This window comes from Orycteropus afer, unplaced genomic scaffold (genome assembly GCF_000298275.1).
Source record: "Orycteropus afer afer isolate SDZICR_OR568_19922 unplaced genomic scaffold, OryAfe1.0 scaffold00145, whole genome shotgun sequence".
Classification (NCBI taxonomy): domain Eukaryota; kingdom Metazoa; phylum Chordata; class Mammalia; order Tubulidentata; family Orycteropodidae; genus Orycteropus; species Orycteropus afer.
Genome location: NW_006921732.1, coordinates 2,382,705 through 2,398,927, shown reverse-complemented (window position 1 = coordinate 2,398,927; position 16,223 = coordinate 2,382,705). Strand labels below are relative to the sequence as shown.

Genomic DNA, 16,223 nt, shown 5'->3' with positions numbered 1-16,223 from the left:
GTATAGTCAAATGGTCTTATATCACTGGGTAGATTCTAGGGAGTCTTTTAATACCTGATTTTAAGAGATTTCCTACAAAGTATACCTGTAGGATTAAGAAGAGTTTTGTAAGAACTAAGTGAGACCTCTCAAATTCTACAGTTTATGTGAAACTAAAGCTACTATTTTTAAAAGCTGAGTTTGAACACATCTTGCACACATTTAAACACATTGTACCCATTATTTGTTTGGCTTTAGAAATTATGAAGCTATCAAGCTTCTAAGTATGTGATTTATTAGATAGTATTAAATGTCAAGCAATAAAAAGTAAAATATACTTCTTAAAAGTAAGAATAGATAGAGATTTTAAAGTAATTAAAGTTATATATCACTATATTAAAGAAAGAATTAGATGACTTGGGGGAATATTCTTATAGAATCAACTCTAACTTTAGCCCTTTACAACTGTATTGTAACTTTATTTAACAACTTAGTAAAGCCAAAATTGATGGTTCGTAACATGGTATGTGGAGATCAAGTTAAAGAATACAAAGTGCCTTTAAAAAAAAAAATCAGCTCAATACTGGTTCCTTCATACAAACTTCTGAGAGACAAGCTTTATAATAAAGACTAACAGTAACATGGAAAATAATTTTTTTAAAAAGTTCATTTACCAATTTTAACAACCTAGGGGGAAAAAAAAAGTCTGGCTATTATAATATCTGGTGACACAGACATTTGTTTGAGTAGAAAACAAGAATAAAAAAGCATTATCACTGAAAATATTGCACAACTTCAGGTGTTTCCCCCAAATTTGCTTTATGTAATTGAGTGGATATAAATTAATCAACAAAAACATAAACAAGATACATGTAACAAATTTTAACAACCTAATAATCAAATTTCTTTCAGTTTTTCTCAAATTAATCTTTAAATATTTCCATGATGGGGCTCATAAGGAAATCAACCAACATATGGATACTGCAGCCAAATTCAAATCTTTAAAAAAAGTATTTATGACATACTAAATCACTTTATAATACAATTATGAAGAACTTCAAGATACTTGCATTTTGTATGTAGGAAAGTATTAAGAGTCAAACATTTAACTCAGTATAAAATAATAAGAAGAAACACTTCTGATTTGTTAGGTTAAAACTGCTATTTCTCCTTTTTTGCTAATGAATGGTTTTTTTAGCTGTAGTATCACCGAGCTGAACAAATAAGTCACCTTTGAGTAGTACATAAGGAAAAACAAATACATGCTAAATGGATAAAACATTACTACTACATCTTTACTAGACCACCTCTACCAAAAACACTTCAGAAGCGTAGAGATTCATAATATTCTTACATTAACTGCAAGAAAAAGACAAAGGAGAAATTCCTTCTTTTTTGAGTTCACAACTATGAAGTCATGTGGTTATACAAACTCTGCATCTGTGTGCAAAACATGAAATACATTAATCTTAATTCTTCCTGCTTAGACGACTTGTCAGTCAGCTAGCAAGGTTAGACAGACAGCTTTCCAAGAAACAAACTGAGATGTATTTTATATAACTTCAATAACCTCAGCACTACGGTAATGAGAGATGCAGTATCCTTTTGCTATGGTTCAAGACTTCGGGAACGAGGGTACAAGGAAGAAAAATAAAAATTGTTACAACTGAGGAACTTTTTTCTTTCTCCAAGTTTCATCATGGTGCCACTTTCATTTTTACATAAACATGGTGGCATAATTCAAGCATAATAAATCAGAAATCTTAATATTTAAAATTTACTTTGACTTTTCATTATCACCATATTAACAACCAAAATAATTAGATAAAACACACAGCAAAGGGTAATATTAAACCCCATTTTACTAGTGTTGCTTTCTTGACACATTAACTTACTTTTTATAGAAAAGGGATAGTGCATCTCAGTTTGCTTACAAGCTAGGAGATCACTTTGAATTCTGCATTTCCTAACTGCAAACAGAATATAGCACTTTAAACAGGTTATAAATAAACTGGTTTTCAAGCATTGAGCCAGCCCCAACGATAATAATACACTATTTAAAAAGACCTAAGGCAATGGATTCCATTTCCAATGGAAAAAAAGAACTGTGCAAACAAGCTTAAAACTACTTTTTTGTGCCAGTGTTATAAAATGTAGCTTTTAATAAAACCTTGACCCAAATGCCAGCAACTTCAGAAAAGAATTTGGGTGGGAAGAAGGGGAAGAAGAAGAAAGTTATTTCATTTAGGAAAAATAATCACTATCTTTTTCCTAATAAAATCTTCAACACACACAATTTAAACATATACAGCTGCTGTAACACTTTACACAATTCCTATGTACTGGAGCAATAACAAGATCTAAATACAATTATATTTTTTAAACACTGGGTCAAGGCTTTACATAAAAATACCATCCTACTTTCCCCCTAAGTTTCTAAAATATCACGTACTTTTCCCCCAACATCTGCAGCCATTCAGGAATTTTTAGGAAACTTTTGTGCATGATCTTAATTCCTAATCCCTGGCTCTTTGGGCTCAGTGACAAAAGATCAAAACCACCAAAAATGATGGTTCACTTGAAGTGTCAGACAAGAAACCCTGGCTCAATTAGTCTCATAGGACGAAAGCAGTGCTGCATCAACTGGCTCCATGCAGGAGGGGCACGTGAAAGATCTCATCAACCAGTCATCTATACAGTCCAGATGATAGATGTGCATGCACGGCAGAAATCGAATTGGGTCCCCATAAACAAAGTCCATCATACAGATCACACACCTGTTGGAACAAGAAAGAAAAATCAGAAAGCATTGTTAGAAGTGGCTGATCTCAAATATATTACAAAGACAGTGCTAATCTGAGCTACACAGGGAAATGGCTTGCCTGTCATTCCATCACCAAACATGCAACATACACTGTTCTAATAACTGTTGATACATTCATTCACATTCTCTTATTCCAATCTCCTGCTAATCTGCAGGTTGAGAGTGATCAACAGAACAAAGGGAAACGGACCACATATGATTAAGACCATTATTAGGACTGTGCTTATAAAACAGCAACATGTTATATAGAAGACACTTTCAGCAAAATTTGATTCTTTAAGTAGAAAAGCACTGATTAGAGCAACTTTAGTAGTCAACCAATTTTGTATGAAAATTTCTATTTGTCTTTTTGTACTGAGTTTTAAATATTAGTCCACACAAAAGACCATTTTCTGATGCTCATTTTAATAACTATATGTGAAAAAAGAACCCCTAACTTCAGCCTACTACAGAGGCTGTGTTAAGGTTTAAAATTCTAAAGCCCTCTTTGTCCATTAACTGCAGTTTCAGTATCATGGCATCTTTCTACAGGTTCATGAAGCAACCGAATTCTGCAAATGTTTCATGTTAGTATTCTAGAGATAATATTATCCTAACCACCAGCACTGAATGGGGCCATGGATTTCTACAGCATGTTAATGTGTCTCTAACAGCCAAGTTTAATATCAACATTGTACATTGGTTATGTTTGTGTTGGTGAGGCCATTTTCAATCTAACAGGAGAATGGCTGTCTTCTTTAGGGACTTTCATAGACAGTAATAAGTCTTGGGAACAAAAATTCCCCACAAGTAAAATGTTATCCTCAATCTATCACAGGCTTGATAAAATTACTCCCCAATTAAGAAATAAATAAGTTTAATAGAAATATTAACTTACATAGAAAGCTTTTTTCCTTGGCATTTTGATTGAAAATTTAATACTGCTGAAAAAGCAGTTCTCAATACCTTTTCGGTGTCCCATTCCCCATATACTTGCACCTCCCCATCTCCAATTACGAAAATTACCCATTGTCTCATCAATGTTAAATACTGGTATAAATCCTCCCAGTTGTTTCTCTGGGCATATTTTAATTTTAACACACATGTAATTTTGCGCCCTTTTCTTTCTCCCCCATTTATAACAGTTTTTTCATTCACGAGACACCCTTAACAAACAATGTTAGTTAGTGGCTACAAAACCTACAAAACTATTCCTGTACCACAATTTACTTAATTATATCCCTCCTGTTGGACATTTATGCAGCTTATATTTTTTCCCCATATAAGGTTATGGTGAGTATCTTTGTGCATAAAACTCTGGAGGTGGGAGTTAGTACAAATTTTAGGATAGATTTCCAAGGGTATAAACCTGAAGGTCCTGGACACAATATCAAACTGCTTCCTAAAAAACCAGCTGGCAAGGTCACCATCAATGTTGGTATCTTGTTCCAACCATAACCAAACATAGGTGAATGATTTTTAATTGACAACAACTGTCATCCAACCAGACAAGCAATATGAAATGGTCAGAATTCATGCCATCATGTCTTAGCTATTTCTATATGAAATTTTCTATTACATCTAAACATTCTTTTGAACTGAGAGGTATTCAATGTATTAAATATCTGACTTCCAGAATATAGGATAATATTTTAAAAAACAGATAGCTAAAACTATTAAAATATATATAAATTTATCACAACTTACTCCCGGATCTTTTTTTCTGATCCATCTCTTCCAGGGTCATAAACACCTTTAGGCAGATGCTGTATAAGGCCTATTCTTTGAGCTATCCTAATTTGTTCCTCTTCAGTCAGCTGTGTTGCTAGCCGAGTCTGGCTAGGTGTTGGATGATAGACTGGAACTGGAACTTGTTCCTAAATATTCAAGAAATAGAGTTGAGAAAAAGATAATTTAAAAAAAAAAAATCTGTTTCCCTTTCTTTTTGGTCTGGGGAAAGGGCCTGAGAAAAGGGGACTATGGGAAGAGGTAGGTGGGACAGTGTGTAGCTGTATGACTGTCACTCCTTGCATTAACTTTTAACCACTGGAAACACACACACCAAAGAATTCACGTTTAGGTTTCTGATCTACTTCAAAAGATAAAGCTAAGTTTCACTGAAAAACTGAAATGGAATGTTATTTGAAGCATTTCCACATGAAGATCATTACACACACACACACACACGTGAAAATGTTTCAAATATACATATACATACAAATATAATATTCCTGATACACAAATAGATAAAATCAATACAAATAGATCTTCCATGCAATTAATCAACTGAATTCAATAAGCTAACTTAAATTCTATAGGATGCAATGGAATTTTGTGACCTTAATATACCAATGTTTACATTAGAATGGGCTGCTACAGACTGATCTTATTTGCAAAGTTATTTTTTCTTTCTATATAGCCATAACTTTAAATTTCATTTATTATTTATTTCAAAACACTGGATATTGTTACTATAAACTTTCATTTGCAAAACTCCTTTTGGGCTTTGGATATATGTTCTAAATGACCAAAAACTGAATGAGCCAAATGAAGTCACCCTCTTCCCATCTCATATTCCCAACAAGAAGATAAGAAATGGTTTTAGGCCAAATGGATTATATAAACTTTTAGAGATGTAAATTAAACAGTCAAATGTCTAACTGGTAAGATTTATTAATTTACTTATATATTACATAAAATACAGTAACTTAGACATGGTGCTTTTTTCTACTCCCATTTTATGAAATAATTACCTACTTGCATAAAGATTTACAGCCTCGGAAACCCGACAGGGGTGCCACGATGAGTCAGAATCAACCTGATGGCAGTGGGTTTGGTTTTGGTTTTTGTATTATATCCTAGGTGATGAGGAGTTAAGAGCACACAAAATAAAGTTCCCAGAATGAAGCTTACATTCCAGTATTCCAAAACCAAACCAAACTCCCTGCCATCAAGTTGATTCTGACTCATAGTGAACCCCAATGGGTTTCTGAAGCTGTAAATCTTTAGAGAAGTAGTTGTCCCATCTTCCTTCTGTGGAGCAGCTAGTCAGTTTGAACTGTTGACTTTCTGGTTAGCAGCCAAATGCCTTATCTACTATGCCACAAGAGCTCCTTAAATTCTAGCATTAGGAGAGAGAAAATAAGCAATATATAATCTGCAGGGTCATGTACTATTCTAAGTGCTATAAAGAAAAATAAAGCAGGCTAAGAGGATAAAGAAGGCCCCTTGGTGGTGTAGTAGTTAAAGCATTTGTCTGCTAACCAAAAGGTTGGTAGTTCCAACCCACCGCTTCTCTGTGGGAGAAAGATGAGGCAGTCTGCTTCAGTAAAGATTTACAGCCTTGAAAACCTTACAGGGCAGTTCTATTCTGCCCTATAGGGTCACCATGAGTCAGAATGGACTAGATGGCAGTGGGTTTGGTAAGGTGACCGACTGATGCGGGAGTGCTGTTTTACACAGGATGCTCACAATAAACTTCTCTGATGAAGCATTTGAGCAGAAACCTCAATGAAGTATGTTGAATTAAGTTGAATGAGACACTGCAGTGTAGTAAGTTGCATGGTATGGCTCTTCCAGCCACAGTCTTTGTAACTCCCACTGGATTACTGAGTGGGACCATGCAAATATCTGCCAACTTGGCTGGACAGCTGGTAGTAATTAATTCCTATAATAAGACTGGCAATTAACAGTGGTAAAATTTGCCATGAGCAACTGAGTAGCTGCTTTTGAACTCTTAATTGTTAAAAGTCATCCACTTGGATATTTCTGCTGGAGCAGCACAAAGTAATCTTCTGGGCAAGTTTAATGTCTCTCTCTCAGGTGTATAGAACACTGATGTTGGGATTGGTTACTTCTGCCACTCTACCAGGCTTAAAATGTGCCCTCCTAGAGGCAGAGGGGGAATTTCACTGCCAGCTGAGAGAGACACCCGGCTGAGAGATGGCAGCAGTGGAACCAAGAGGCACGGGACAAAGTGGCAGGCTTACGTGGCTCACAGAGGCAGAGGCCAGGTGGGGAGGTCAAGGGCCAGAGACGCATGTCTAAGGGCACAGCAGAGGCAAGACTGTCCTGATAAAAGAACTATATCCTGAGTGCATTCCTGAATTTGAATCGTAGCCTGTTGCTTCCCTAATAAACTTCATAATCTGTGAGTTCTGTGTGGCCACTGCAGTGAATTACTGAACCCAGCAAAGAGGTGGTGGGTGTCACAGGAGGGATGGTTGGTATCAAGGTTGGTAAGAGGGCTGGAGGGTGGCAGCATGTCTGGCTTCACAGGAACAGGCCTTAGGCTGCTGAAGGAGATTCTGTCTTGTAGTTCACACAAAATGCTCACTGCCGTCGAGTCAGACCCGACTCCTAGAGAACCCTCCTTGGGTTTCCAAGGCAGCATCACTATGGAAGTAGACTGCTCCATCTTCCTTCTGAGGAATGGCTGGTGGGTTTGAACTGCCAGCCTTCTGGTTAGCAGTCAAATGGCTCCTTGCCCCTTTAGCAGACACACTTTTTGAATGCATGTATGAAGCATTCCTGGGAAATTTTATGTCAGATAACAACTAATTTATTCACATTACATTAGCAAATTTATTATTACTATTCATCTTGTAGGATAACTCACAATATCTACAATTTAAGCACTTGCTCACAAAATAGCCAACATTTGCAATTATACCTCCAGGTGTAATTGTTAAAACTGTGTTAAATTCAGCTTTTTTAAAAAACAAATTCTATTAAATGACCTCCCTAAGCATCTAGAACTGTTGTTGTTGTTGTTATGTGCTGTCGAGTTGGACCCTAGAACTAGCATCCACTAAAGTGGTTTTGGGCTAATGACTTCCCTAAATCTCTCAAAATAAAATTAAAGAATGCACATAATGAGACTCTGTAAGGGCTTAAGTATAAAATATCCTTCTATTCAAAGAGAAATTTTGGGAAAAGTCTCATATGAAATTATATACACACACACACACACACATATACACATAATACATAATGTAACTACAAAATACATATAAATGAGGCTCAAATACTGAAACATTATTTAATCCCAACTTTAATATATTAGGTAAAAATAACAAACACCAATTTCAAAAGATAATTAGGGCCATGGACTTTGTGTTACAAAGAACCCGAGATCATTCTGCTCTTAATCCAATACTTGGTTTTCAAATTTTAAAAAATTGGCCTACTTTCTACTACTAGCACAGTATCCAGCACAGAGTAGGCTGGGCATATGCATAAATGTCTCAGGGATGTTAAGTCATATGCTTATGGTCACACAGTTTGCCAGTGACTGAACTGGAAGTAAAGCTTCCACCAAAGTCCACCACTACTTTATACTATATATTGGAGACCACCATGTCTCCTACAGATACTACTGTGTACTTTTCAACTAGACTTTTTATAAAACCTTTTTCTCACAGTAGTTACTGAGCTTTTGGTCAGAGGCAATCCAACATAAGACTTTATTTCTTTTTTGAGATTCAGAACAAGTGTAAAATTAAAGATCATAAAACATAGTAAATCCTTATAAAATAATTAAGAATACACTTTTAGGAACAAGGAAAATGCCAGTAGTTGAAACCAAAACCAACCAAACCCACTGTGCTTAACCACCAGGGCTCATATTAACCACACCCTAAATTCAATCCCACTGCTGTTAAGTCCATTCCAACAAAGTGACTCTATAGGACAGAGTAGAACTGCCCCACAGGATTTCCAGGACTGTAAATTTTTATGGAGGCAGATTGTCTCATCTTTCTCCCACAGAGCAGCTGATGGGAGTTGAAAGTTTCAGTATTTTATAAGCTTCCACATTAAATTACTTTCACATACTTCTATCTCATCATTTTGGAAATAATAATGAAAAATATGAATGCTTATCAGAATTATTCCTCATCTAAGTATTTATTTAGTTCCTATTACATGAAAAGGCCTTTTATGATTAAATATAGCTCTGGTGGATTCAGACAGTACTAGGCTTGAATTACTTTTCTACCACTTAGCAATATGATCATGTATAAGTTTTATCAGCTTCAGGTTCTTTATGGACCCATCCAAACCAAACCCATTGTTGTCAAGTCGATTCCCAAATCACAACAACCATACAGAACAGAGCATAATCCCCCCATAAGGTTTCTAAGACTGTAATCTTTTACAGGTGCAGAATACCACATCTTTCTCCCACACAGCCAGCTGGTGGGTTCTAATTGCTAACCTTTAGTTTAGCAACTGAATGCTTAACCACTGCACCACCAGGGCTCCTTTGTTGATGGATAATGGGGTAGAATCTACCTTATCTACCTGCTTTACAGGATTAATCAGGAAGCTCTATATAGATCCTGCAATGGTGAACACCTTAAATGGTAGTTGTTATTACTAATTAATATTATTGCATTTGCATTTTATCTATTTACAGCTGTACTGATTTCCTACACTTACTCTTCACTATCTCATTATCTGACATTTTGCATTTATGATAATAGTAAAAAAAAATCTATTACCTATTTTGTGCATTAATGATCCACATGCAGCAGTAATGATTGCTGAGGTCCCTGACAGCCTTGTGTGCCTGTATAAAGGAAGCTTGTATTTTACCACCTGGGAGGGAAGAGAGGGGCTGGAATAGGACTAGTGAAGACAGGATGCCATTTGTTGGGTCCTTGGTGCCCAGAGGGCTGAAGGTGGGCTGCCCTCAGGGCAGGAGAGAAAGCAGGACCCTAGGGTCTGGCCCTAGCTCCCAGCCTCTAGGAGCAACAGGGACAGACAGGACAGGCCATGGTCAGAAGAAGCCCTGAGATTGGGCACTCAGCAGGACTTCAAGTCAGCTGACCAGCACTTTTGTAGCCCCTTACACTTCCTTGATGCTTCTTCCTGGGCAGTCACAGGTGAAGGCAGCACAGGCTACCTGGACAGGGGTGGGGCCAGTGGGTGAACGGCTGGTAGCAGCTACAGTTTAAGGTCAAGGGCAGAGGCTGGGCCTGGCCATCAGGTCCTCAGAGAAAGTTCTGGATTTTCAATTCCTATAGTGGCATGGGGAGCAGAGAGGGGCAGGGCTGATGCTCAAATGAAGGGCTGGTGGGGGGATCCAGTGGATAGCATGCACCCCTTATAGTACCCAGGCTCTCCCTGACCCCAACAGAGCCACCAAGAGCTTTTTGGGACTACTAAGGGGATAACCCAAGCCTATCCTGACAATACAGTGTAAGCAGGAGAGGAAGGAGACCCAGGAGATGAGGAGGGCGATGCTCAGGCCACCCTGGCTCTGGAAGACTGGGTGGGCTCCCCTGTCTAGTGGCAGTAGAGGCCAAGCTCTCCTGAGGTGACACAGGGGAGTGGGAGGCACCAGTGGCAGGTGACCTCCGCAAGGTCACAGTGGGATGTTCATAGTACAGCTGACAGGGTGAGGCGATGTGGTCATCTTCCTTTTTTTGTATAATACCAACTTTCACATAATGATTTCATCTTTGGAACCTAATGGTGATCAATATTAGATCACAAAATGGAGGGTGACTACATCATTACATAACTATCAAATGACATCATTACATAATTGACAAATTTCATCATTAAATAACTGACAGATTTTGTCCTCACTATACAACTGCCAAACCACTGAGAATCATGGCCTAGCCAAGTTGACAAGTAACTTTAATCATCACACTTAGAATTACTCTCACCTCATACCTCGGCATTTATTATTACATAATAATATGTATTTGCTAATGCACAAAATAGTTGGACAGCAGATTTGTTATTGTTGTTGTAAATGCAAAATACTGGATAATGAGATAGTTGATAAGTGAGGAGTAGGTCTGTTTCCTATAAATAGCTCTGTGGCTTAGCCATTTTACTATCTTTGTTCTTGCAATTCCCTCCACCTTTCCCCATGCAAGAAGCTCTGGTAGCACAGTAGTTAAAGAGCTCGGCTGCTACCCAAAAGGTCAACGGTTCAAACCTATCAGCCTCTCCATGGGAGAAAGACGTGGCAGTCTGCTTCCATAAAGACGGTTATTAGGTGCCATCCAGTTGGTTCTGATTTATAGCAACTCAGTGTACAAGAGAACAAAACAATGCCTGGTTCTGGACCACCTTCACAATTGTTGCAATGTAAAAAGATTATTGCCTTGGAAACCTGACAGAGCAGTTCCAATCTGTCTATACGGTTATCTTGAGTCAGAACTGACTCAATGGCAAAGAGTTTGACAACAGGCTTCCTCCTGCAGGTCCACTGGTCCAAATTCTACCTTATCCAGCAAGCTGCTGACATGAATAGAGCCTTCCTCAATCTTCCTCTTTGCCTTCTAGTATTAATAGACTCTCCCTCCAGTCTTAGCTTTATACATAGGTGTCTACCTGTGAGTAGTTGTTGTATGCTGTTGAGTTGATTAGAGTAGAATTGGAAGCAGATTGCCAGGTCTTTCTCTCTGGGAGCCACTCAGTGGGTTCAAGCCACCAACTTTGCAGTTGGCAGCTGAGTACTTAACCACTGAGCCACCAGGGCTCCTTCCACTAAGAGAGAGTCATGAAACTTATACAGAATATAGTGGAACTTTAGTTAACAAGTCATCAACTCTGACAAAAGATTATAAAATTCTTTTGGCTTTCACAGAGGGTGGTAAGTACCAAACTGTTTCCATTTCTCTAGTACACCCTGGAGGGTTTTTTTGTTTTTTTTTTTTCATTTTATAAATGAGTATTTTCTTTTAAACGAGCTTTGTACATAAAAAAATTTAAGTCTGCAGCTCAAATTAAGACAACCTTTCATATGCAACATAAATATTCAAATCTTATTTTATGCATTAGAAAAGTAACTTCAGAGAGCATATAAAAGTCACATTAACTAGTTGGTTATTCATGATCATAATTGTGGTTCTACAGACACTTGAGGTGTGCCTATCTGGCTTACATATTTTACCTGTAATGTTTTATACCCAGTAGACAAATCTTCAATGTAGAAAAATTTCAAGACTCAAAGCCAAATACCTTAGTTCATGTCCCTATACTGCCATTTAGCTACATGACCTTGGCCAAGTTATTTAACCTCTACAGGCCTCAGTTTCTCTATGTAGAAAGTACTAAGGTCACTGTAAGAATTAAGTGGGAATCATAAATGTTGTCTTTGATCTTTGATACAGTACCAGACATGTATATAAAATTCTCAATAAATAAATGTTAGCTATCATTATTCCAACTCCATCATTGTATGAGTGTAGAACAGTATAGAACTGATCAGGATCCTGTTGTGCTGCCTACAACTGTCCATGAGTGAACAATCCACTACTCGGCTGGAGATCCTGGATTCGTCCTTCATTGGAGTCCACAGCCAGTATACTGCCTGCCAACCTTGAGCTCCTCAGCCCCTGCAGTTGCGTGAGTCAGGAAAAGCATCCAGCTTGACGTTTGATCCAAGAACTTGGGATTTGCCAGCTTCTATAAGTGTGTGAGCCATTTTCCTAAGATAAATTTCTCTTTCTCTCTTTATGTATAAGGCTCTACTCGTTTTGCTTCTCTAGAGCACCCAGCCTAACACAGTTGGTACCAAGAGTAGTTCTAGAGCGACAAAATCATAAGGATGGGTTTCCTAAATTGGTTCTAATAGATTCTGTGTTGGTTCTCCAATTTGATTAATCGTAAAGGCACTGGTGACTCTGCCTCCATTAGTAAAGAGGGCCCTGGCTAATCCGTAGTGTGAGGTGGCAACATTAATATGCAAAATAGCGCCACCAATAGATCAAGTATTTTTGAAAAGTGAGGCTCTGGGTGATGGAATTCGTGATACTTTTCTGCAATTCTGTCAGCATGAGGAGTATAAGGAAGCTGGTTGGTTGGTCCTACTTACGCTAGAAAAAGTGGTGAAAGAGCAAGGTGAGTTTAGGGCTGCTGAGTCACAGCTCAAGTGCCACATAAAAGACCTCAATGTTTCCAGTTCTGCTCTGAATGAAAGGCTCATTTCTTCTAGCAACAGAGTTGATGTTGCCAAAAACCAAACCCAGAGTCTTACTGTAAGGGTGGCTGAATTACAATGCCAATTGAGTTGCCAACCCAGAATGGTGTCTGAACTTAAAGTGAGGGCATTGACTGGGAAAAAATGAGATCCTGAAACCTGGAATGGGGACATATGGGTAGTCAGGAAGATAAGGATACAGAGCCTGTAAATTCTGTTGAATCCCTCCCACTTCCGTTTGATGGGATTAACCCAAATGTTCCTGCTGGGTCACTGCCTAAGGAAGATGCCATGGAAAACATTGCTGAATGTTCTCAGAACTTCCCTAAGCACCCACTGTTGCTGCTAGGCTTATAACTAAAGTCCAACTGAGCCCCAAAAGGTGAAGTACAAAGTGTGGCTGAGGAGATGGTATGCTACACCTGAAAAGACTACATGATTTTGCTAACAGATACAGACAGACAGAAACCTGGAGAATATGTATGGGAATGGCTACTGAAGGTGTGGGATAATGGTGCAAGGAATATAACATGGGATCAGTCTGAGTTTATTGATTTATGTCCACTAAGTACGGATTCTTCATTCAGTGTTTCAGCTCAAGAGGTTAGGAAAGGATCTAACTGTTTATTTGATTGGCTTACTGAAGCATGGATTATGTGGTGGCCTACCTTAAGTCAAGGTGAGTACCAGACCTGACTTGGTATAATGTAGAAGGTATCCAGAGGCTTAGGGAAATTGGCATGTTAGAATCGATTTATCCACTTAGACCCCTAGAACCAGAAATGGAGAGTCCAGAGGACACGCCTTTCAGTCTGAGGAATAAATTTGTGAAGGGAGCCCCCAGCATCCTTGAAGACTGCTATAACTGCTATTTTATGTAAGGCAGATTTGACAGTGGGAACTGCCCTAACTGAACTAAGATACTTAACTACAATGGGGCTGATTGGATCCTGTGATGGTGGTTGTTGTTGCTGTGTGCCGTCGAGTCGGACCCGACTCATGGCGACCCCTCTTTGCGTTTCTGAGGCAGTATCATTATCACTATGGAAGTAGATTGCCCCATCTTCCTTCCAAGGAGTGGACAAGTGGCAGGAGTTAATCGACAAAGACAGGGTAGGCATAGTTACCATAATGGACAGCAGAGTCAAAACAGTAATCAGAATACTCTGACTCGTGTGAAATTACGGCACTGGCTATTTAGGCATGGTGTTCCTAGAAGTGAAACACATGGCAAACCTACTAAATATTTACTTGATCTGTACAGACAGAAATATTCTAGGTCACATTGAACAGCAGTCTAGATTGAATCACCAGAATACAGAGTCACAGCCTCTCAATCAATTCCCAGACTTGAGTCAGCTGACACACCCATAATCCTTTGAATGAAGGGGAGGCCAGGTCCCCTTGAGGAAGGACCCCACCACACTGCCAAAAATTTATGTCAGTCTTTTTCCCAGCCTTCCCCAAAGGGATCTGAGGCCTTTTACAAGAGTGACTGTTCACTGTGGAAAAGGAAATAATCAGACTTTTTGGGGCTTACTGGACACTGGCTCTGAACTAATTCCAGGAGACCCAAGGCATGATTAATTTCCCACCCTTTAGCACACAGATGTCTCACCAATACATCTAGAGTCATCAATAATTCTTTTGTACTAGGTCCAATCAGCATAATACCATCAACCTAATGAACCAGTGTGATGTCTTGTGGAAGGGAAAGGCGATCAAGATCCCTACGGACTAAATTATGACCTAGTGCTGGGGAGTTGATATACCCCTAAGGAAGCACTGTGAAAATATATTGTTGGCCTTGCCAGCTGAAAGTAAACTGCTTCTGATAGTCCTTTGAAATTGGTACTGAGAAAAAGACATTGGCCAGATCAACAGCTGCATATCAAGAACCAGTGACAGGAGTTAGGGAGGTTCCGGCAAGATGGCGGACTAGGCAGAGAGACTCCACAGACCCTCTTCAACAAAGTAAAGGGAAACCAATTAACACAGACACAGAAGATAATCTTGGACCCCTAAGCCTTGAAGAGAAGGATATAGAAGTGGACTAAATCCCAACTAGCAGAAGAATTTGCGAGAAAATACCAAAAAAGGAGATATACGAAGCCGTGGTCTAGCAGCGATCCTGAGCGATTCTGATGGCACAGACAGCTTGGAGATTCCCGAGTGGTGGTAGGACCTAAGAATTAACCTAAAAATCACTCTGCTGGCCAGGGACTGCACGGAGGACTGTGCACTGTGGCTGGGGAAGGTGAAGAGAAAGGTGGGCTGAACTGTGGACTTTTGTTGGTCCGGAAGGTGCCACCATTTTGAAGGTTTAAAAAGCGCCTTGACTATTGTGGATATTTAAAGAGACAGTGCTCTCGCAGATTTCTGGGGCTTAAGAACACTTCTGCTTTCCAGCAACCCCAAGAACTCCCCAAGGCCTGCAAGACTGAAAAGGTACGACATTCTTCTTGTTACTACACACTACACCGGCTTGGTGAACGGAGGTGTGGCCACCCCCCACTCCCACCTACCTTCTGGGCCTAAAGGAATTCTATCACAGTCTGTGTGCTCAGACAGAGCCTGGGTGCCCTACCATGTACTCCACCGATTTTTTTTTTTCTTTTTTCTCTTTTTTTATTTTTATTTTTTGCTTTCTTTTATTCCGGTGATTAGTTTGCTTGTATTTGTCTGTTTTAAAACAACTAATATTATCAATACTTTTGTCCTTCTTATTATTCTTAATTTTCCCCTACCAGGTCCTAGTTTTCAGCAATTTTTCTTTTCTCTGTGCTTGGATGAAATGGCCACGCCACCCCCAAATTTAAGGTTATTTTTTTTAATCTTTTTCCCCTTTTTTCTCATGATTAAGCCCATTCCATGTTTCTCTTTTTGCATTTTTCCAATTTTTTTCTTCATTTATTATTCTCCTTCCCTACTTTTCTTTTTTTCCTTAGTGCCCTATCCCCAGATATTGTAGGTTTGCTTGTTTTTTCTTCTTTTTTCCCATTTTTCTTTTCTTGGTCACTGTTCCTGTGTGATTACATGGTGTGTTTTTCGTCCATGGGCTTTTAGTTTTTTGATGGTTATTCAATTGTAATTTGTGTCTAACTGAGTGGGAGATAACAACAGTCCTCATAAGACACAATGACACCCACACCTCCTGCAACTTCACTTACTGAGTGAGAGCCACTTCTTCCTTCTCCACCAACAGGCCAATGATAAAAAACTACCAAGAAGAGCCTGAATCACCCTTGGCTGCTCTTCACAAACAGTTAAGAGAAATGTAAATACAATAACGTCATGATGCCTCAGAAACAACAGACCATTACAGTCTACACAAAGAAGCAGGATAAAGTGGTAGAAACAAGGGAGCAGGATACAGACCCAGAATACATCCCTGAGGAAGAAGCAGCATTGGAACTCTCTGATAAGGAATTCAAAAGAATTATCTTTAGGTATCTTCAAAGGATTGAGAGACAGACCAAAGAAAACACCTTACAA

At 38.9% G+C, this 16,223-nt stretch overlaps 1 protein-coding gene across 1 annotated transcript in view; it reads right to left on the bottom strand.

The window, feature by feature from the left end:
- Nucleotides 1–2,584: 2,584 nt before the first annotated feature.
- The window catches only part of RNF11 (ring finger protein 11), an 82,591-nt gene continuing 68,952 nt past the window's right edge, over nt 2,585–16,223 (bottom strand). Inside the window, exons 2-3 of the mRNA XM_007945879.2 lie at nt 4,490–4,659; nt 2,585–2,756 (exon numbers count right to left, since the gene is read on the bottom strand). Coding sequence (XP_007944070.1) covers nt 2,585–2,756; nt 4,490–4,659 — 342 coding nt within the window. The remainder of the gene's footprint in view (nt 2,757–4,489; nt 4,660–16,223) is intronic.